General features: G+C 39.8%; 1 protein-coding gene across 1 annotated transcript; it reads left to right on the forward strand.

The window, feature by feature from the left end:
* Nucleotides 1–3,824: 3,824 nt before the first annotated feature.
* On the forward strand, nt 3,825–21,607 carry chs1 (chitin synthase 1; the record flags this gene model as incomplete). The annotated part of the gene is made up of 33 exons (XM_084005484.1): nt 3,825–3,871; nt 6,342–6,477; nt 7,258–7,443; nt 7,776–7,977; nt 8,370–8,530; nt 8,702–8,777; nt 9,159–9,277; nt 9,649–9,829; nt 10,108–10,204; nt 10,428–10,524; nt 10,742–10,863; nt 11,154–11,249; nt 11,541–11,705; nt 11,797–11,944; nt 12,436–12,501; nt 12,589–12,764; nt 12,848–12,906; nt 13,502–13,702; nt 13,803–13,971; nt 14,178–14,293; nt 14,762–14,941; nt 15,030–15,134; nt 15,244–15,361; nt 15,887–15,968; nt 16,046–16,235; nt 16,842–16,923; nt 17,195–17,348; nt 17,583–17,687; nt 17,814–17,924; nt 18,916–19,053; nt 19,272–19,351; nt 19,575–19,641; nt 21,493–21,607. 33 exons carry the CDS (start codon nt 3,825–3,827, stop codon nt 21,565–21,567), a joined length of 4,107 nt encoding a protein of 1,368 aa, XP_083861610.1. The 3' UTR covers nt 21,568–21,607.
* Nucleotides 21,608–22,795: the final 1,188 nt, after the last annotated feature.

Below are 22,795 nucleotides of genomic sequence, written 5' to 3' on the forward strand. Positions count from 1 at the left end.
ACCTGCCACAAAAGCTTGATCCATTACAGCTTCGAGGAGTGCTCGATATTGTTGAATTGTCTTTTTTTAGCTTGTAGAAAGTCCTCTTTACAAATAGATGTTATTTTGGATGAAAGGTTTGCAAAAAAAAAGAAATCATGTTTTGTACATGGAGAACAAAACACTGTACGACAGTCCAACCAGTCTGACAGCTGAGACACAGAGAGACAAAGATCCATCAGCAGTAAGAAGAAACCGAATCACAGAATATCAGCCGAGCATGCCATGGACAAATAAGTTAAACCCAAAGAAAAACAGCTTCCCAAAATATTCAGTCCCAATATAGCACCACTGTGGTTCAAGAATGTTCCTGGATCAATTATTGTTTTCTGGACTAGAACACAAATTCAAAATGTGAGGGTATTTTAGGAAGAAAATGGAGCAGTATTCTATCCTCTCATGTAATACTGTGGGTACTCAACTACACTTTTAATCAATTCATTCTTCTTCTTTTTGGGGCCAAAACTATTTCAATAGTTAATACTTTTGGTGTCTTAGTGATTTATACTCATATAATACGATAGTCATTGATAGTCATTGTCAGTGAAAAATCATTCAAGCATACGCATCAGGTAAAGTCAAAGCCCTTTACTGACACCTAGTGGTGACAGCCACACACTATATGCATATACATTGATTAAAGCAGTTCACAGATCCCAGAAACACCCAATCATTTTACGATTTTCAATGAAATGAGAATGACGTAAAAAAAATCTATCTAATATTGCAAATCATATCACAGTTGTAATATCAGTGGAAATAATTAGATTTTATTTTTTTTTTAAACCCAAGCTTAAATTACGTATGTTAGAATGGTGTTCTGTCCAAAAGGATCAAATCTGAAAATATCTCGTTTAGGTGATGACAACAACAACTACAGAGTCTCTCATGGTGCTGATTGAGTGAATTGCTTTACAACCGGAGTGTGATAAGGAAAAGATCAAACCTGCTATGCTTCCATTGGACCACGGTCATCAACCCTTACAACAACATTTAATACACCAGCGTACACGGATCAATCAAACAGAACAGCAGGACGGTTCATGCACTTTATGACTTCCAAACCTTTGGTCACTCTGACCAGGCCATAAATAGGTAGGGATTATGCAGAGGTTATAATGGGGTTATTCAGGTTCTTCCTTGTTCCCTACATAGTCCAGCTGTAATTAACGGTTTTATATTTTAGACTAACAAAACCTCAACGCAGGCTTTCAGGACAAAGTTATCAGTAACTAACTTAACTATTTTAAGCCAGCATGAATATCACCAGTATATGAATTAGTCATGAAATCAGAGATGAATTACAAATCATTAATCATTAAACCCAATCATGAGAATGGTTAATAGCAGGTAGCAGTGTGGGAGGTAACATTTCTTGGGGGGGGGGACTGATTATTCCCGCCACGACTTGGATAGCTGTTAAAAGTTCTAATATGCAGCAGTTCCCTAAACAGACCAACGTACGGATTGATCCTAAAATCTCTGTGTCTACAGTAAGCCTGGATCTCCACCTGGATTTCCTGTTTTCTTCTGATTTTGATGAATTCTGGTGTCTCTCTCTCTCTCTCTCTCTCTCTCTCTCTCTCTCTCTCTCTCTCTCTCTCTCTCTCTCTCTCTCTCTCTCTCTCTCTCTCTCTCTCTCTCTCTCTCTCTCTCTCTCTCTCTCTCTCCACAATTCAAAGGCTTTATTGGCATGACGTGAAATGTATTGCCAAAGCACAATTATATACATACAATAAAATAAAATGACGATAATAATAAAAACAATAAGAGATAACAGAATAATATAGATAATTGAATGAACATATGCAAATAATATAAGCAGAATATACATATATATACCTACATATACAGTGTGTGCACACGTGTGCGCCCGTCCGTGGTTGGGTGTGTTTCGGATTCACTGGTTTTCCTCTGGTCTTCACAGGCTGCTATAAATTTAGCTGCTATAGTCTCACATTTCTGTTTTTCTCCCAGTAGATATGGGAGTTTTTGTGTGTGTGTTGTATGTTTGAATTGTGGGTGCATGTGTGTTATTTGGGGGAAGTATTCCTCTCTTATATTCTGGTATTGGGGACAGGATGTGAGGAAGTGGAGCTCTGTCTCTACCTGTCGGGTGTCGCAGTGGGAACAGAGTCTGTCTTCCTCTGGGAGCCATCTCTTTTTGTAGCGGCCCGTCTCTACAGCCAGACTATGTCCACTGAGTCTGTACACCGACAGGACTTTTCTTAACCTGACACTTTTAACGGTGCTCAGGTAATCTGCCAATTTGTATTCTCTGTTTAGGGCCAACATTTTAGTTTAATCTGTTTTTGGGTTGTTTCTTTCCAATATTCAATATATTTCTGTTTTTGTTGGTTGATCATTTTGTTCGGTCGTAATGGGGGGGTGCTGTGGTCCTGGGGCTGTCCAGGCCTGATCATGTTATGTGGGTGGAGCCTTTGGACCAGCTTGTTGAGGGGACTTTTCTCTGGTTTCAGCTCTCGGCAGCTCAGGGCGGTGTGATGGTAGCTCTGGGGATCACTGGCTTTTAGGTGTTGATAAAATTTTAAGGCTCTTTTTTGAATTTTATATGAGTATGAGGGGATATTGGCCGAGTTCTGCTCTACATGCATTGTTCGGGGTCTTTCTTTGTACATGTAGGAGGTTCTTACAGAACTCGGTATGGAACGATTCAGTTATTGTTTTGTCCCATTTGTCAAAGTCCTGATTCAGTTTTGGGCCCCAGATTTCACCGCCATACAGAATAATTGGTTCTAATACGAATTGGAACATTTTGAGCCAGATTGTAATGGGGATGTCGAATTTAATATTTCGTTTAATTGCATAGAAAGCCCTTCTAGCTTTGTCTCTCAGATCTTTGACAGCTACGTTGAAGTTTCCTGTGGAGCTGATGTTCAAGCCTAGATATGTATAGTTTTTTGTGTATTGTAATTTAGAGGTGTCCAAATAAAAAGGGTGCCTGTTTTCCTTGCTCCTGGACTGCTTCTGCTATCTCTCTCTCTCTCTCTCTCAGAGAGAAGGAGGGAGGGAGAGAGATAGAGAGACAGAGAGGGAGGAGAGTATTCCGACTGTCACGTTTTTCAATAAAGACGATCCTTGTACCTTTTTATTGGCGCTCATAAAACCTGGATATGTAACTTAAAATGTTGGTCAATGATAAACTCTGATCAGTCACACACACACGCATGCACACTCAAGACAACAAATTAGGTCCTTACTCATGTTGGGTGGTTACGGTATCTCCTGCTCATGGTTACCTTTCCATATCTATTGGACCTGGGTACTTCCTGGTTTGTATAATAAACTGTGACCATTAGCACACACACACACCTGAGGGGCAGGACCTGCTTATACCTGTGTCTTCCATACCATTCTGACAACACACACACATCAGGACCAACGGGCTGACAAACTGACGGAGACTTTGATGCAGTCGATTTCCAGTCAACAATTAAACATTTGCTGATGTTTGAGTTTGGAGGACATTTCTGTGTGTTGGAGGTGAATTAAAGAAAGAGGCTTTAAGAGTGAAGAGAAGGTTGGATCGCTGACGAGGACAAAGATCTCATCAACAAAAGAATTCAATATCAGGTAAAATTCCTCTTATATCAAAACAGAATTTCATCAAAGTCATGACGACCATGATTCAAAGAAAGTCTCTTATTTGTCTCGTGTTAAAGTAAAGTTTAAGATACATACACTGGAGTTTAATAACTTTGAATATTTTTCCTCTTTGACATGCTTTACATTGACTGGCATAAGGAGTGGAGTAGACGAGCAAGATGGAGGAAATTAAATACAGAGGAAAGAAGAGAGACGGAAGACACAGGTAAAAACTACCCTGTTGTGTTGCATTTATTAGTGCGTTTCTTGTTTTCTCAAAGAACACTACATGTCTACTTCCACCCGTCACTGCCCATCAGGATCTAAACTCATTCTCACACAATCAGATCAATGGAGAGCCTTTAGTAGGACACTTATATACAGACTGGGGGAGTCTGGGATTGATCATCACATTAATTTCTGCTTTATTTGAGGTGGTGACCAATGTTACACTTTAGAGACATCATTAGGATCATATGGAACATGAAATTAACACAAAAAATGTATTTTTCTTCAATCAGCCAACCAATGAATCACTCCAGATTTAAGTATTAGATGCCACATCAGAACAGTTGTATCCAGTTCTGCACCAAATCTAGAGAAAACTGAAAAGTTATTGAGGATGAACCTCACTGGATGTGTGAACACTATAGTATTAGAAATGTTCAGATGCTGTTTGTATGTTCAGGGTGTATCATCCGTTCATAATGTATACAAATACATTCAGATTTATCCAGTGTTAGAAACGACCAGGGGTTTGTCCAGATGGTCTAATATGTAAATGTTTCGCACTGCTTTCATTTATGCAGTCATTTATTTAGTAGAAGTAAAGAACAAGTAACGATTTACAATTTGGAGAAGTGGACTTCCTTATTTTTTAAGAACAGTGCAGGTAATCCTTTAACTAAAACCTTTTTTACATGTTCAAGGCATTAGGTTTTTAATATTGTGTTATTGGTTGCATTACTCAGACAGATTTAGAGATTTAGAAAGAAATGAATTCAACACATCGTTTAGCTTTGAGCTAGTCAGACATTCCACTTCCTGTAGGCACACAATCCAAATCTATCAACCTTTTCATCATTGTTAGGAGGACAATTGTTAGCGAGATAGATATTGGCAATGGATATTCTAATTAAATTGTGCGCCCAGTGACATATCATGAAGTATTTTATTACAGGTTGTATTTGGTATAAGCCACAGTTTGAGGAAACAGTAAATGTCCCATTATGCACTGCTGCGCTTCTCTTTATTGCGGTGGCTGATATCATCCCCGCAGATACGGACTGCTGTTCGGGGAGCGCAGCTCCATTTGAAATGTTAAATACGTACTACACTTTTAATCACATGTATCGCTGAGGTCCAAACGACAGGGTGCTTTCTGAATTTAGAGGGCTTTCGTGTAAAATGCTTAATTCATGTTTTGCTATCCAATTTACGACAATGTCACCGTTTTATAGGAAAATAACACCAACCCATCATTTAAACGCTTGGCATCTGTAAAGATCTGAGAATACAAGCAAATGACGACATTAACTGTTACTGCAACTGTGATGAGTGAAATACGCGAGTCGCAGAATGACGAACCAATCGGTTGTGAGATGCACAAAGGCCGAGAACGGAGTTCTCCATCTGAACAAACATACAGTATGACTCAGCTACTTTACAGTGTGGATGAGAAATTCATAACTGAAACGAGGAAATGAATCTTTATTCACTTGTCTTGTAAAAGTAGATCAATATTCCATGTATTCCATTGCATGTCTAAGGCGGGGGACGATTATGAGTCAGTTATGAATACGATATGGGTGTGACGACTGACCAAGTTGGACTGGAGAGGACCGTTGGTAGATAAATTCAGATACTGTGCGATACATGAAGCTTTTATGTCTCCAGGTCCAGTCACATATTTCTTTTTAATGTTTAAGATCTGCGGCAGGAAGACATACTGGTGAATAAAGTGGCGAGTGACAGGGTATGTGGGGTGAAATTGGATCTAAAATAGAGGATCTAACACAAACGATGGCTTTTTGGAAGCGTAATGAAGAAGAAACGAGTGTGTCACTGTGTGCACACACACACACACACACACACACACACACTTGCACCCTGATCTCCCAGACACACCTTCTTCCAGCATGGCTTAAACACAGTATACTGCAGAGCAGGTTCACCTGGACTAGCTGGGATTTTTGATAGTTGCTATGGCAAAGTCAAAGATCACCAAGCATTATCAAACCACACCCTGATAATTATTAATGAGCCAGCATTGGGGGAGGGCACCAAGCCTGATAGAAACTTACGGCTATGTTTTATTGATAGAATAATAAACGAATCATAATTATCTTTAGAAACTCCTGAAGACGTAACCAGCGCCTAAGGCCACACCCCAATCATTTGACTCATCATGATTATATGATGGTAAACATCTTTATCTGGTCTCATTAGCTTCTGTGAAACAGGGCAATGTGGCCTCTTGTTGAGGAAACGACGCAGCATAATGTTTTCCCTGAATTTCACACAGGAACGAACTAAATGTTGGTCAAAACACGTTCCAGAGTCCAGCATCAGTTTAAAAGTCAGTGGATCCGACTGGCACTCTGCTATCTTGGTCACGTGATCTGGGATATGATGGTGATCGATAATCTAACTGTGACGAGAGCTCACTAAATTGTGTGTGTCCGTGTGTGTCTCAGGGATACGTGGGATCCATTCCAGCTGAATCCGATAGGAGCTGAGAAGGAAAGTAAGAGGACATGTTTCCAACTCGCCCAGAAACTGGTGGCTGCCATTGTCGGGCTGGCTGTCCTGACTAGTGCCATTATCGCCAAGGTCAGTCCAACTATTGAAGGTCATTCATTGGTGTTGAGGCTCAGAAGAACATGCATCACTAATTGGGTAGTTTCAATCCAGATTAGAGTATTGATGCTCAAATGGTTGATGTTGTATTATGCATTTGCGTCGTCTGCTTCTATTCCCCTTCTCTTTCCCGTTCTTGATGATGAATCACAGGACTATGCTCAGTCATAAAACAATGCATCCCCTAAATATCAAAGTCTCTGTTTTCCTGTGTAATCAAAGTGGTAAGAGCATCTGAAATATCTGAATATTTATCCAAGTATTTCCCTCATTAAACAGGTAATTATTTGATGTAATTGGGTTGCCTATTTTCTGTGTGTATATGTCATTGTTTTGTTTTCCTTTTTCTTTGTTTTTGTAATTTACTTTTGTAATTGCCTCTCAATGATCTCTCAAGTACATACAAAGGTTAAATGAGTGAATATTGTTCAACCTTATGAACTTTGTTATTGGTGTGAGGGTAAGTGACTGCATTACATCAACGATCATGTGTCCAGGAAGTGGTTTCCACTAGGTCTGTTTTATATAATAGTACATGGGAGTACTGCAACACACAGACATTTACTGTAACTGCACTCGAAAGAAAAAGGACAGTGATCAAGTAAATGGACTTTCTTCGGGTCTCTTGAAAATGTCACTCAAAATAAATAGAGATAAATAGGTTCATTGTATAACTGGTATATAATATATGCTTTTGGGTCTTCTGTCTGATCTCTGGTTTTCTTTGACATACTCTTGGTCTCTGTTCATCAGGGCTCGCTCTTGGTGTTGTCGACGCTGTCCAGTCCGACCTCCCTGCGCACCCCAAAGGAGAGACAGTTCTACATGCTGATGCTGGTCTTCTGTCTCGTCTGCCCCAACTTCCTGGTGTTCATGAAATCACTGTGGAGGTGTGCCTTCAAGAGCTTCGTGCAGCCCAACATGAAGATGATGGCGTTCGTACGTACTTCTAAAGCATACTCATTTAGTAATGTGCTTTGTGCGTAACTACACTGACTAAGATTGTGGAAAATGCTTATTATATTCTTATTTACAACATTACATGGTAGGCCTTAGGAAAGAGTATTACAGCAATATTTCTTTGCATTCAGTATTTATGACTAATTGGCTGCTCAGATCATGAAACATATTTGACCCTGATTGTTAGTTGTATTTATAAAACAGTGTCAGCAGCGTGGTTTTAAATAAATGCTAAAAGATTAATTTCTATAGCTCATAGAGATCGTTGAGGTCCTCAGGCGTAATGATGTGTGTCTTTGCATCGTTTCCAGATTTGTGCCATTGAGTGTCTGGTGTCTCTTGGTACTTCTCTCCTGGTGCTCGTCGTTATGCCTCAGTTCGATGTGTTGACTAACCTCTTCATCAGCGGAGGAGTCTGTATCGTTTCTGCAATCTTGCAGATAGTTTACAGACTACAGAGTGATTCATGGAAAATCCTCTTCCCAATCTGCTCCCTCATTCTCACCATCGCTGGTAACTCTTTATATTTACCATCTATCCACGTCACTGTCTGATACTAAGATTACTAGTAGAGCTTAACAAAAACATACCATTTACATTTTTAAACTCTGCCAACTCATAGGAGGTATTGTTTTAATAGCCACGCTGACATGTCTTCCCATCTAAATCAGAACTAGGAAGATGTGGTTCAGTAAACCTGCCACCCTCTTAATGACTCAGATTAATTATGTAAGAGTCAATAAGTGTCATGACAACATTGACAAACCTGATTAGATTTTTTTGTTTTTCCCAATAATTTGATATTTAACAGTGTGTGATAGAGCTACCAACTAACTAGCTGCATAACAGAACCACTAACTAACAGGTCGAGTACATAACTAACCAACTAACTGATTAACTAACAGGTTACTGCCTCCTGGGGGCTGACTACTACGTGCGTGTATCATCATATGTGGATCGACAGAGCCCCGACTGTTTTATCTACATTGGAATTGGAATTTTCTCTTCACTCCTCATCTCCCTCTGCTGGTGGGAAAATCCATTGCAGGCTACTAATCGCATGAGGGTATAATGTTTTTCTATCGTGGTTCTATTGTTGTCTTCACTGCACCAACCTTCAAACTAGAACTACTGTAATTTATATATATATATATATATATATATATACACATATATATATACATATACATACACACACACAATGTTATTAACTTGACACAATCTCATCTCTTTGCAGGACACACTGTCAGAATTGGATGGATTCAGGGACTTTGTGTTTGTCATCAGCAGTATTCTAAGGATTATAGTGATAGGTAAATTATCTTCCATCAACCAACATACAACACTGAAGAAAACATCTCATTTCAACAGGAAATGCAAATGGTTTGTGGAGGATGTTCTCCACTTTTCAATTGTTGTTTTAAATGTTTTAAAGCCATTTGCTTAAGTCTTTCTATACAACAGCCTTATTTCCTTATATTTACATGAATGTCACCATGGTTCTTCTTACTACTTCAAATCAGTACTCATTTCATGTTGACCTATTAGAACACATTGTGCCCTTTTTATACGTTTTTTTTTTTTTACTGTATGCTACATTTCCTTTTAATATTTGTTTTAATATAGTACTTTTTACATCTTAACTTTATTGCATTTTCTCTTTTCCATCAGTGATAATGTGTATTCTGTTGTAGGAGGCGTATACCTGCTTTACCATGTCCTTATTGAGAAATCCATCATATGGGAAAACTTTAACCTGGAGAATGAGGACTGGGAATTACTGCAAATAGGACTTGTGCTGTTTTTCTTACAAGTAAGTGAATACAGAAAGCTTGGGGTCTATTCTAAATTGTCAACATCTTAAAAAAGCAGGTGTCGAACCTCTGACACTGATTTAGGGGACCGGGTGACTTGCATTCAGTAGCTGGTATTTAAGTTTAATCTGACCACTGTTTCTGGTGATGAAAAGATGTATTTCCCGTTCTGATCTAGTCAAAAGCACTACTTTTAAGAAGTACTAAAACTCTCCCACGATGCGTCTTCATAGTTCCATCAGGTTTCACTCAACCAGTGATTGGACTCGGATCTGACACTCAAGGATAAGCTAAAGTAACTGGCTGAATTGAAACGTTTTATTTTGCGCCCCCTGACAGCAGTATATATTCCTTTTGCCTCCTGCACCAGGCCTTCTGCTCAGCAGCCTGCCACTGGTTCGGCGTGGTGGCCTGTAAGATCCATGCTGTCAGAATGAGTTTTGCACTGCCAGTGTGCTGCACAGGACCTGCAGTGCTGCTGTTGGGAATGATACTCTTCATAACCCAGGCAGAGGAACTGGACCCTGGAGTGCAGCACGGGAGCATCACGGGTGAGTTTCCTGTTCAAATATCCAGAATGGATGGTGCTCTGCTTAAAAGTATTTTTGTTTGGGCCAAGTTTGTTTAATTCTGTTATTTTAGTCATGCAACAGAAAGCTGAAACATAAGCTAAACCTGCTCAGTCATGTGGTGAATTATGATAAATCTTACAAGCTGCTCATATATTTGGAAGGCAAATGTTGTCAGCCTGGGAAGCTCTGTCTGATAAGACTAAGAAACATTTCAATTATTACCAAAAGCGTAAAACATTGAGCTGTTTCCATTGCAGAGTTTTGTGAAAGTCTGGCCCCCTTGAGCTATAAGAACACAACTCCTGTTGTTTTACTGGAAATCACAAGGAGCATTTGTCGAACTTCACTCAACAGGTACGTTTGTGTGTTGTATCGGGTTCAATTACGTAAGCAGTTGTGCTCCCTAACTGCTTATTATATATAATTCATAGATAATTCATGCAGCCTCTGTGGTTCAATATGTTTCTTAATGTGTGTAAATTTCTTAAAATCACATATAATGCAAAGTAACCTATGTAGTACATACTCAATTTACTTATATTGTTCTCAAAATGATTATGGACTATTTGATTGACAGCTACTACCTGCAATGGCCTTTTTCAATGCTGGCACTGGAGGGAGTGTGTATGTGGTTAGGCTTCGTCACGTGTACCTACTACGTATGGAAGATTAAGGTACTGAACACACACACACACACACAATTAATTAATCAATTAATGTAATTTTGATGGACAGACCCTTCAAAGAAATAGGTTCTGAATGAAATAATAAATGAAAAACTACAGCCCACTAGCATTGTACTGGTAACTTGATCGACCCAGGGACTTCTTGTGTTAAGATCAGGCAGATGGACGTGCACCTAAATCCCTCTTCGGTTTCACACCGTCTTAGGTCCAGCGTATTGAGAGAACCTCTCAGCTGTTTGTCCGTCGCCTCTACGAATCTGCTTTCATTGACCTGTCTCTGCTCCTCAACACCAAGATGAAGGTGCCACGAGCCCGAAACCAAGAGAGGTGAGGGGTCTGAGATCAGTTTCCCCAGTTGTTTCATTTGGTATTTTATTATACTGTGGTCATATTTTTGAACAGGTAAGAAGGTTAGAATCAACAACATTTGTTTTGCAACACAACGTTGAATCTACGAATGTGGTTCAAGTATAAATATCATTGGCTCCTTGGGTCTGAAACAGTCGCCATAGCAAAGCTGTTTCCTAGATTCCTAGCCGTTTCCCAGACTGGAGATGGTTCCAAGATGAAATGTCTAAAGCTTCTGCTGAAAACCTCCCCTCTCCCCTCCTTCACAGCCATGACGACCTACAGAACTGCGTCATCTATCTTTGTGCCACCATGTGGCATGAAACCTATGATGAAATGCTGAAAATCCTCACCTCCAAGTTCAGGTTGGAGACACTGCAGACACCTCGGTGTATCACGACATGGGTTTACTCCAGGGCATTTTAGTATGATATGATGTCATTGTTGTGTGTGAATACAGGTGCAGAGGCATGAATTAGGAATTAAGTTCATGTATGACTTAAAATATTCAAGGATTGACAATATTTGATCTGTTTAGCCTTTGAAATTGCATTATCCTATGTATTCCCTTTCATGGTTTGATGGCTTGTACAAAAAAAGAAAATACTACTAGTGAGTAGGTGCAGTATTGTTACAGCTGTTTGTGGTTGTTTCAGGTTGGACCGCTACCGAGGTGATCCAAAGGAGGACCATAAGGACTGTTTTGACTTTGAGTGTCACATTTATGTAGACGATGCCTTCATGACCGAAAAGGACACAGGAAGGAGGGTGGTTAACTCTTACGTTACTGACTTGATCCATGTTGTCATAGAGGTTTATAGGTGAGATTATCCATCTACCATCTATCTTTTACAGGTATCTATCCATCTGTCTGTCTTTCTAAACCAGCCATATATCCTTCCATCCATTCAGGGTGTTTACCAACAAAGAGCCTGATGAAGTGGCGATCATCGAGACCCCCTATGGTGGCAGATTGATGTTTGTAATGCCAGAAGGCAACATGCTCTATGTTCACCTAAAAGACAAACAGCTCATCAGGAACAAGAAAAGATGGTCCCAGGTATGGTTTATCCTAAAAGTATCATAGCACAACATGCCATTCAGTGGATGAGTATGACACAGGGCATTACTAAAATACATAGCTGGGCATATCCAATCAGAATGGATTATTTTCTCAATAAATTACTTAAAAGCTGCTTGAAATGTAAAAATAGATATATTGTATTAAAGTTAGAAAGTCTTTAATCAGACAGCTAATTTATTGTGAAATATTGAAATCATTGACAATGCTGATACCTGTTAAGATCGAGCCAAATCACAACCCACAGGTAGCTTCAAGCCTTCTTCAGGGTGTATTCTCATGATCATTATACAACTATGAGAATTAATTATGATCTTAGGCTTTTTCTATAATGAATGTTTTAACACTGGAAGACTGACTTCAAGTTAAGTCAAATTAAGTTCCATCTGGTAACGTTTTTAGAGGGCAAATACATCATTTAAATTGCACTCATGTCTTTCACACTATACATTACTGTTTATGACTTTCAGATTATGTATCTATACTATCTACTCGGCTGGAAAGGCTACATTGTCAAGAACCCTCAGAAGCTCACAGTAAGACTTTTCTGTTTTGTGTAAAAAAAAATGATTTTGTGAGTCTGTGCATAATGTGTAAAATCTAATCTAACCTGTTCTGTCCAGCGCCAGCATAACCCATGCAGAGAAAGTATGGTCTCTATGTACGGGGAGGTTTTCCTGTTACCGCAGCATGACAATGACTTCAAGAGGAAATTCATCTCAGATGACAACACTTACATCCTGGCTCTGGACGGAGACACAGACTTCCAACCTAAAGCTGTTATTTTGCTTGTAGACAGGTCAGTGATGGACAAATCAGTGTTTCAGTTATTCTTGCATATAAAACATATTTAAGTCATTTAAAAGCTACTTTCATTGACAGGTTGAGGATGTATAACAGTGTAGGTGCAGCATGCGGTAGAATCCATCCTACTGGTATGGGTAAGTAAGTCTTTATTTGGTCATACAAGGTTCAAGTTAATGAAATGTTAATGATTAAAAGTGCTTGTCTGCATAGGAGTATCACTCTATTTACTTAATAATATATTTTCTTTAGCCTGGAATCAACACCAGCCAGTCAGACAGCGAGGTATGCATGCCGAGCTGAGGCACGGGAGCTAATGTAACAAAAAAAAGGAAAATAATATTCTGTGACTCAAAAGAGCAGATTCAGAAAACTTTTAAATAATGTTGCATTCATTATATTTGTTCACAAATTGAAAAACGCTTTTACAAAAACAGAGTAAACATTATATTGATAAATGAGTGTATCCTCGCTCTCACCCCCGTGCCATGTTGTAACGTTTTTCAAGAAAAAGTCACAGCAATCGGCCAACAAGCACTGCTCCTCATACAGTCCTCATACAAGTCAGAGGGCTTTGTGAAGATGGGACTGTCCAGCAGACACAATGTGTGTTGGGATAGACTTTCACAACCCTAAACATGACTGAGGAAAAAGAGATACTTTCTGAATGATCATCCTCTGGATGAATTTGTCCTGTGAATGGTCTGCTCATCATCCCACTGCTGCCATCAGGTCCCATGGTGTGGTACCAGAAGTTTGAGTATGCAGTAGGCCACTGGCTGCAGAAGACAGCAGAGCATGTGTTTGGCTCTGTGCTGTGCAGTCCGGGATGTTTCAGTCTGTTTCGAGGATCAGCCTTAATGGATGACAACGTATTGAAGAGATACACAACTACTGCAACCAGAGCTTCAGAATATGTGCAATATGACCAAGGTTGGTAGAGAAGTGCACCGACCGGATTCATCTCGCCTTGAAGCCTTTGGTCTCTTTGACCGTGTTTTTGCATCTTGTGTGTGCCTGTGTGTGTGTCTAGGGGAGGATCGATGGCTGTGTACTTTGCTACTGCAACAAGGGTGGCGTGTCGAATACAATGCTGCATCAGATGCATACACCAACTCACCACAAGAGTTCAAGGAGTTTTACAACCAGAGGAGACGATGGGGACCATCTACACTAGCTAATACACTGGACCTTCTCAGCAGGTCTGGGTTCAATACTGTTAATAGTCAAATTTACATCCTTTTTAATTAAATTAAAGAAAATCTCCTATAATTTGATTCTATTTGTTTCTCAAGAGTGAGATTAATCCCTATGGGCTATACGTTCTCAGTCAGTCCTCTCATCTGTTTACGATGACATGTGCATTGAATCAATATGAACTTTTGTGTGGTTGTGACTTAAACCACAGTGGGGCCGAGACAGTGAAGAGGAACGCATCCATCTCCAATCTTTACATCTTCTACCAGATGTTCACGGTTGGTTCCTCCATCCTCGGTCCGGCTTCTGTGACTCTCATGATAGCAGGTAGGTTAAGGGTCATCCCTTAAAGCCCTCTTGGAGGTTGTCTAATGACTGCAGTGGGGTAAACCTTTACTTTTCCTCTACTTCTTTGTCCCTGCTTCTCTCATCATCATCTGCCCTTTTTCTGTGTCAATGAGTGTTGAATGGATCAACTAGGTCAAGTTTATGAACGGAGAGACTGAAAATCTTTTTGGTGTGTTTAACTTTATGTGTAGTTGTTCATTGATGGCATGTATGCGTTATTTCATGTCATATTCTGATAGCTTGGTTTGTAAATATGGATCGTGGAAACAGGCACACCGTAAGATTTTTCCCTGATTTTTGTAATTATTTTCATTGGAACAAATGAGACGGCATCTGGGAAGACTGGATCGAAAAATTAATCAAATACAGATTATAGAATTAACTCCCTTTGCCCTGCAAATCTGTATTAATAATCTTTGTGTATCTGTTCTTAACTTTGCCTGCCAGGTGCTTTTCAGTTTGTCTTCAAGATGACTGGTACACTTTCCATCATCGTCGCTAGCATTCCTCCGGTGTTCTACATCATCATCTGCTTCGTAGCCAAGTCTAACAACCAAATAACCATCGCTGCCATTATGAGTGTTCTGTATGCGTTCCTTATGACGGCATCATTGTTTTCCATCATCGGTGAGTAAAAGCTCTTTGTGACTTCTCATTGCTGGATGTGACTTTGTGATTTAGTGAATGTGTTTTAACCCCATAAATGCCCTTCTAGGTGACATGGTGATTCAGGGCACGTTCCTGACCCCCACGGGCTTGTTTCTGGTTTCTATGACAATCATGTATGCAGTGACAGCTCTACTACACCCAGAGGAGTGTGGTATGGTTTGATTATTTTACATTATTTTCACATTTTCATGCTATTTTTTTTTTTTTTTTTTTAAATGGCAGTTGTATATTCAGTGGTTGTATCTTATGTTCTCCTCCAGGGATGATTATCTATGGTCTGATGTATTTCATCTGTATCCCCAGTGGATACCTTCTACTGACCATCTACTCACTGGTTAACATGCACAATGTGTCCTGGGGCACAAGGGAAACTAACAAGTAATGTACTGATCATTGGTAGAGGGAGTAGTGGTACACTACTCTCCGCTGCAAACAATCATTTGCATTATTGATTCCTCTCCTAATTACTTCATTCTTGATTACTTAATTATTAAGCAAAGAGAAGCAGCCAGCAATGTACAAATCTAATCATCGATCCGAAGCCATCAGGGAGGATGTAAAGGTAGGATTAGGAGAAGGAAAAGCATTAAAAACGGCTGCCTATCCCGTTTCACTTTCACATCCGTTACCACACAGAACCTAGTTCTCTTAAAATGTGGTTTTAGACTTTAATCTGATGATATCCCTGCAGTCATCCATCCGTTATCCTCTGCACATCCAGTTTGGGTTGTGGTGGTAGCAGACTATTGTTACCCAATGATTCACGTATCCAACAGATGATAAGAGCCAGCAGGGAATTCATTTGATCAAATGTATGCCAATCTACATTCCAATGATCACATACTGTACTCACTGTATCCGTCTGTATTTTAATGAGTGTATATTTGTCTCACTGCTCATCAGGGGAGAAGGAGAACAGAAGAAGAACCATAATATTCTGTGTGACAGAAACTGTAGACTCTGCTGCTGGGATATGAAGTTACAGGTACCGCTAACCGCTGCCGGCAAGCCTTTCAGTGAATGAAAACATAGACTCATTCGTGGTATCCTATTGCTTTACAGATAACACAGGAAACGGAGAATCTGATGCTTCGACAGATCACTGGCCAGACTGCACAGCAAGCCCCTCCCCTTCCAATCACCACGCAGGCCTCAACAACTCCACAGGCAAAGATGGAGCCTCAAGCCAATGTGGACATAACCAGAGAAGAAGCTTTGGAAGGAGCTCAGGAAACTCCAACTGACAAACCAAGCAAGAAGACAGGAAGCAATGAAACGGCTTCCATTAACAGGTATTTGCCTTTTCTTCTCCTCGGTTTATCAATAAATTAACTAAATATTTCAGTCGATCCATCACAAACCTGCTATTAAGTTAATCAGTCATTTTTCCAAACTGTCATTCATGACATTATGAACACAGCATGCACACAAACTCAGCACTACAAACTGCTGACATACATTCAGATGGTGCTTGTAAAGGCAAAGGCACACATACACAGGAACTATGAAATCCATACGACCCAACATTCACATGTGTGTGTGTGTGTGTGTGTGTGTGCGCCTGTGTGCAGCAATGACAGTGTCAACAAAAGGATTATATCACAGAGTGTATCTGAGGAGGACCATGAGGAAGACGTAATGATTGCTGACCAAGAGGAAACAGAGGTGCGTCCTTTCAGTGGTGAGTAGCACAGTGTATTAATATGACATGCTGTCATTCATACAATTCATTATGCTGGACCAAGTATAGCATACTATAATGACCTTATTGTGTGTGTGTGTGTGTGTGTGTGTGTGTGTGTGTGTGTGTGTGTGTGTGTGTGTGTGTGTGTGTGTGTGTGTGTGTGTGTTTATGCAGAGTGGGTGTGGCCAGTGAAAGACGAGTTTTTGAAGAAGCTTACTTATGCCAACATGAAGAGGAATCTACAAGAACAAATACGGTGAAAATTAACATTATATTCTTAATAACCAGGCTTTTGTCAATATCCACAAATTTGCAGAAAATGAACACTGAATATCAATGAAAATAAATGAACTAGTTTGCATCCTTTCTTATAGAGCCTTTTACAGCCACCCAGAAGAGTTAGCAGCCTTGAATATTGAATTAAAATGAAGGAAGGATCCATGTTGCTCGTAGTTCTTATGTCATTTTAGTGCACGGTCGTGCTTTTTGTATAATTTCAGTTATTTTTGTCCGTTTTCTGTCCTCAGGTACACACTCCGTAACAAAAATGAGGATGACGTGTGTGAGGAGTTGGTCTTGATGTTAACAGACACTCTCAACGGACAGCTGAGTGAAGTGGGGCCTGAAGATGTTCTGTCAGAAAGCCAGCTGGAGGAGCTGGAATATGCACTGGAAGAGCATGTAAGAAGAATAATAATAATCATAATAATAATAATAACAGGCAATCATGTGAAATATTCTCTTTTTTCATCTATTTCTGTTGCTTTATCAAACAATGCTACAGTGAGTGCTTTTATTTCGGAGGCTTTTCATTTTCTGAAAACTAAACTTAAAAAAAAGGAGACTGATGCCCCCCTGTTCTGTCTCTCTTATAATTATTGCATCACTGAGTCACTGACTCTCTCCATCTCCCAGTCTCGGCGTATCCTCAGAACCAGTAGAATGGAGAAATTAGAGAAAAGAGTAACCGCAGCGATCAAGAAAACACTCACTGCCCCGCAAGTACAAAGACTTGATGAGGTAAGATGCTGATCCCTGGCTCTATGAGAAGTGAACACTTTTAACACAGTCAGTGCCGCTTGGAAATCTGGAAATCTCCAGTTTGACCTAAAGTGAAATAAATCCTGAAAATGTCTGTGTGTTTAGGGTGAGGAAGACTTCTGGGACAAGTTACTGGAACGCTATTTGAAACCGATCGTTGACACCAAAGCACATCTGGAGGACGTCACCAGAGAACTAAAGTCACTACGCAACAAGGTCAGCTGTCCACGTTTATGGTTCATGCAAATGTGTCTCTTACTTGTTTATTGCATACATTCAGTCTGGCATGACGTGTGCATCGAAGTATTCATTGAACTGTCTAAAGTGTGTATTGATAGTAGCGAGCCGACTGAGGGGTCTGATAAAGAAAGGGAGTGGCCAAAGAAAATTGCTTTATAGATCTATTCATGTCGGGCCCGGGTTCCTTCTGTGTGGAGTTTGCATGTTCTCCCCGTGTAAGCGTGGGTTCTCTCCGGGTTCTCCGGCTTCCTCCCACAGTCCAAAGGCATGCAGGATGGGGATAGGTTCATTGCTGACTCTAAATTGCCCGTAGGTGTGAATGTGAGTGTGAATGGTTGTTTGTTTCTACATGTCTCCCTGTGATGGACTGGCGTCCTGTCCAGGGTGTACCCTGCCTTCGCCCAATGACAGCTGGGATCGGCTCCAGCCCCCCCGCGACCCTGAATACAGGATAAGCGGTAGACAATGGATGGATGGATGGATGGACGATCTATTCATGTTTATCGTTCTTCTGACTGGTGTGGCTGTGACAAAAATACAAAAAACATTGGAGACTTTGTAGCTCTTTTGTCTTGCTTATCAGAATCAGAACTGGGGGGGAAAAGTCTATCTGTGCATCTCTACAGAAAATTGCATATTGTGTTTATCTTTATCTAACGCAACCATTAAAACCAGGAAAAGACAACACATACACCATGATATTCAAGATAGATATCTAGTCTCACACAATGGCTATGGTTGGCTTTTTGTATTATTTAGCAAACATCCTGGTTGTTTGCAACGGGAATGCCAATGACCAAAGAAAGGACATTTTAGGTATTTTGAGGTCATTAATCACAGCTGGTCCATTTTGTATGCATACTTTTCTCTACTTTTGCCCATTCATATTACAGGTACTACAATTGACATGTAATTAGTAATAAGTATGAAAAGTAGTTAAATAATAAAGTATCTTTCCTCCCCACAGGCAGTCTTCCTGTATTTCATCATCAATGTGCTGTGGGTGGTAGCTACCTTCTTCCTGCAAGCCATCGGGAATGATGTCATCAGCATCAAGATCCCGAAATATTTCCCAAACGGAACTGAATCTGGCGAAATCCTCAAGGTTGGGACACACACCACACAACACACAACACACAACACACACACACACACACACACACACACACACACACACACACACACACACACACACACACACACACACACACACACACACACACACTTACTTACTTAAAAGAGGACTGTGGTTTCTTTTTGAATGTTTGTCACTGCTGCTGTAATTCCTCCTTAAAGTAATTACTGTCATTTTGTGTCCGACAGGTGGAGCCTCTCAGTTTGATGTTCCTGTTGTCTTTTGCTGTTCTTCTCGTTGTCCAGTTTCTGGCCATGTTATATCACAGGTACACACACAAACTGGATTTTGATTCACATTCACTACTTTTTTGGAATATGAGACTTGTATTTGACAGCCTCACAGCTAACTTGCAGACCGACCTTAAACTAAGCAGGAAAACACTTATCTCAATTAAGATAATGAAGGTTTTATACTGTGGTAAATAAAAATCTCAGTTTCTTATTTCCCATATTTTGCAACGTATATTTCATCCTGGTCTCTGTTTACAGAGTCTACACTCTGATCCACGTGGTGTCCTATCGCAGCACAGAGAAAGACTACAAAGCCAAACCAGAAGTAAGCAATAACACACAGACACATGCAGCTCTGCTTCCAAAGAAACACAACGTAAAAATCACACAATAATGGGTATTTTGTTCATACGAGAAAAGTGCAGCAGCAAGTTTTTCATACCACCGGGAGTAAAGCCAGAAATATATACACATATATTATATTTGAGATACATCCAGTGCTATTTTCATGGCTGATTCTAATTTCCAATTTTTTAAAACCTGACCTGCCCATTACAAGTTTTTCCACTTTCGATTTTCTTTTAGACTATAATTGACATTACAGTTTATAGTAGTAGTAGTGATTTTTGATTAGGAAATAAATTATTTATTTATTTACTTACTTTGATAGTATTAAAAGACAGCTGTGATTGACAGCTGCTCTGAGTGAAGAGGGTTTGAAATTGTACGTAGAGTAGGAATAAGGAGGAAAAGGTGTGTTAAGCAGCGCTATTGCATAAAAAGTCAACGCAAAAAGGTGAATACACGCAAACTCACAGCCACGACTTCGGACCTTTTACAAATTGTCATCATTATTAAGTACAGTACTTGAGTAAATATACTTATACTTCACCACTTTGAGAGCACAACATTGTTAATAAGTTACGTTAACCTCGTAATTTTGCCATTTAAAATGCAGGAAACAATGCTAAAGCATCATGATACTCCACACTAAACCACATTTTTCAGTTTCCAAGTGAGGATGACGTTACAAAATTATGTTTCAATACATTTCAATACATTCTATGCATGATTTACCCGTGTTTTTATCCATCGTAAAGATGTAAACGCATATCTTCTTATCTAGTTGCAAATAAAATACACACTTTATCAACAATGGAATAATGATAGGCTTTCCTTCAATTTTTTAAAAATTGGTAGATTATGTTGTTCCACTTACACAATTAAATAAGCAGCAGGAGAGCAGCATTTCTTATTAAAGTTATTAAAGTGCAATGTCATTACTATAGCACAGCCTAGAGAGAGAGAGAGAGAGCGAGAGACAGAGACAGAGACAGAGAGAGAGAGAGAGAGAGACCTAATATGTCAAAGGTCAGACCAACTTCAGCTGCAATGACTGGCGGAAGACAGCAGCTGAATCACATTACAAGCAACATGTAAACAATAACTGCGTATATAATAGTAATAGTAAACGTTAGTTCATTGATCAACCAGGTGACGTCACGGCGCGAGCAGGGGGGCGTGTTCGACTCACTAAAAAAAAAAAAAAAAAAAAAAAAAAGACTCACCCCGCCCTCCGTTTGAAGAAGTCCGCCATTGTATCCAGAGAGTCACGTGACCAACTGTCTTCCTCGTTTGATTTATTCGGTGTCCAAGTCCTTCACCAAGTCCTTCACCAAGTCCTGGAACCCGGTCCTCTTTCTGGTCCAGTTTCGGAGTCAATGTTGAGCCGTTTGCTTTTAACCGGCTAACCTTAAATTAAGCTAGCTAACTTAAGCTAGCTAACTTAAGTCTCGCTAAAGCACGTAACGTAGCTAATATATTCCCGGTGCAGCTTTGAAAACCCGCCGTTTGTTTCATGTATACTACTTGCTCACTTTCTCAACTTGACGTGAAAGCAGCTTCAGACCGGCGACGCCCTCACCGGAGACCTGCCGCTCATGTCGCTAATCAAGGTGCGCCAATCAGCTGCTTCCTTTGGAAGAGACGGCCGCGGTGCAATACCACCTGTCACCACACAAACCCATTGACATTTGCCATACATTACAGGAGGGGCGCTGTTCCGCCACAACAAAGATGGCTGGGAGAAAACAATCAGAGACATCATTGTTCAACATAGAAACTCTGTCTGAAAGTCTGCTTATTTTTTCTTTCTGCGTGTTTCTGTCTCCTATAGGAAGACTTTGAGGATGACTTGACTCTGGAGAACCCCAGCGCCAATGGACTTGTCATTACCAGTGATGATCTGTAGTTCATAAGGACCAACTGTAACCAGTGAAAGCCACTGGCAGACATCAGCATCCCCAGTAACACCCATCAGGTCCCTCACCACCTCAGGGCCGTCGCTCAAACACCTGTGCTTCCAGTTCACAGTCTTTGTCGACGGGCGTGTTTTAATATTCATGTCACATGAAATCATCAACAGCTGTTTGCCTCCAAACTAGTGAGATTTGTGTGTCAAAGGGGAAATCAATTATAACATACAAATCAGCTTTATTTGAAAATGTATACTCAGGTTTATAGACAATGGGGTCTCAGATAATAGTGTTTTTTAATGATCAACTTTTTTATTCAAATGTACTTGCTCTTAAGACTTGTACTATTTCTTTCAAATATAAACATATCCACATTTGGGTCCAAATATAGATGGCCTTATGTTGTACAGACTGCTCACATCTCCTTGTACAATTAGAAAAAAGATCCTAGAAGACACTGAACATAAGTATCAGTTTCTAGAAAAATCTGTTTTTGGTATGTGCCTGCATCGAAATCAAGTTTTATGTGAATCACAATAATGAGCTAGCTGTAGATGGAAGCAATTCATTTTAATTTTTTTTTTATTTGTCCAAGAAAAACTTGAATCTGCAGCTTTTAAGATTTTAAATGCGATGTTTGCACATTAAATATTGTAAGTAATACTTTTAGCATTTTGTTAAACCTATTTTCTACTCTGAATAGTTTCTGGTGTAATTTACACTAATTACTTTCCTTGATGGTATCAGTGTGATCATTTGTAAACAAATTGTTACAATGCATTTTACAGGGACAGAATTCTGGCAACGTTTTGAGCAAACTCCCTGAAAAACTACTGAATTCATTCAAATAAAAAGGTGTATGTCTTTGTAATGTAAAATAAAGACAACTACATGTCAGAATTAAATAGAAGCGTAATCAGCTGCTGATGTTCACCTTGTCATCTCTTAAATACTCTATAAGAGTCAAATAATATTGCATGTCCTTAGACTGGAACTCTATGGTCAGGTAATCAGGAAGAAGTTTATAGTTTCTCCTTTTATAGTGTGTTCCTGGCTGATTAGTAATCCATTCAGGCTTCAATTAAAATCAATTAAATTCAATAAATCTTCTTGAAGGCCAGCTGCACTTAGCTCAGGCCCCCAAAAGCTGTTTACATGAAATCTAGTTTAAAATACTTGAGCTTTATGTATGTTCATCATTCCTTTAAAAAGAACAAACACAAC

This window comes from Eutrigla gurnardus (assembly GCF_963514095.1).
Source record: "Eutrigla gurnardus genome assembly, chromosome: 1".
In the NCBI taxonomy this organism is placed as follows: Eukaryota; Metazoa; Chordata; class Actinopteri; order Perciformes; family Triglidae; genus Eutrigla; species Eutrigla gurnardus.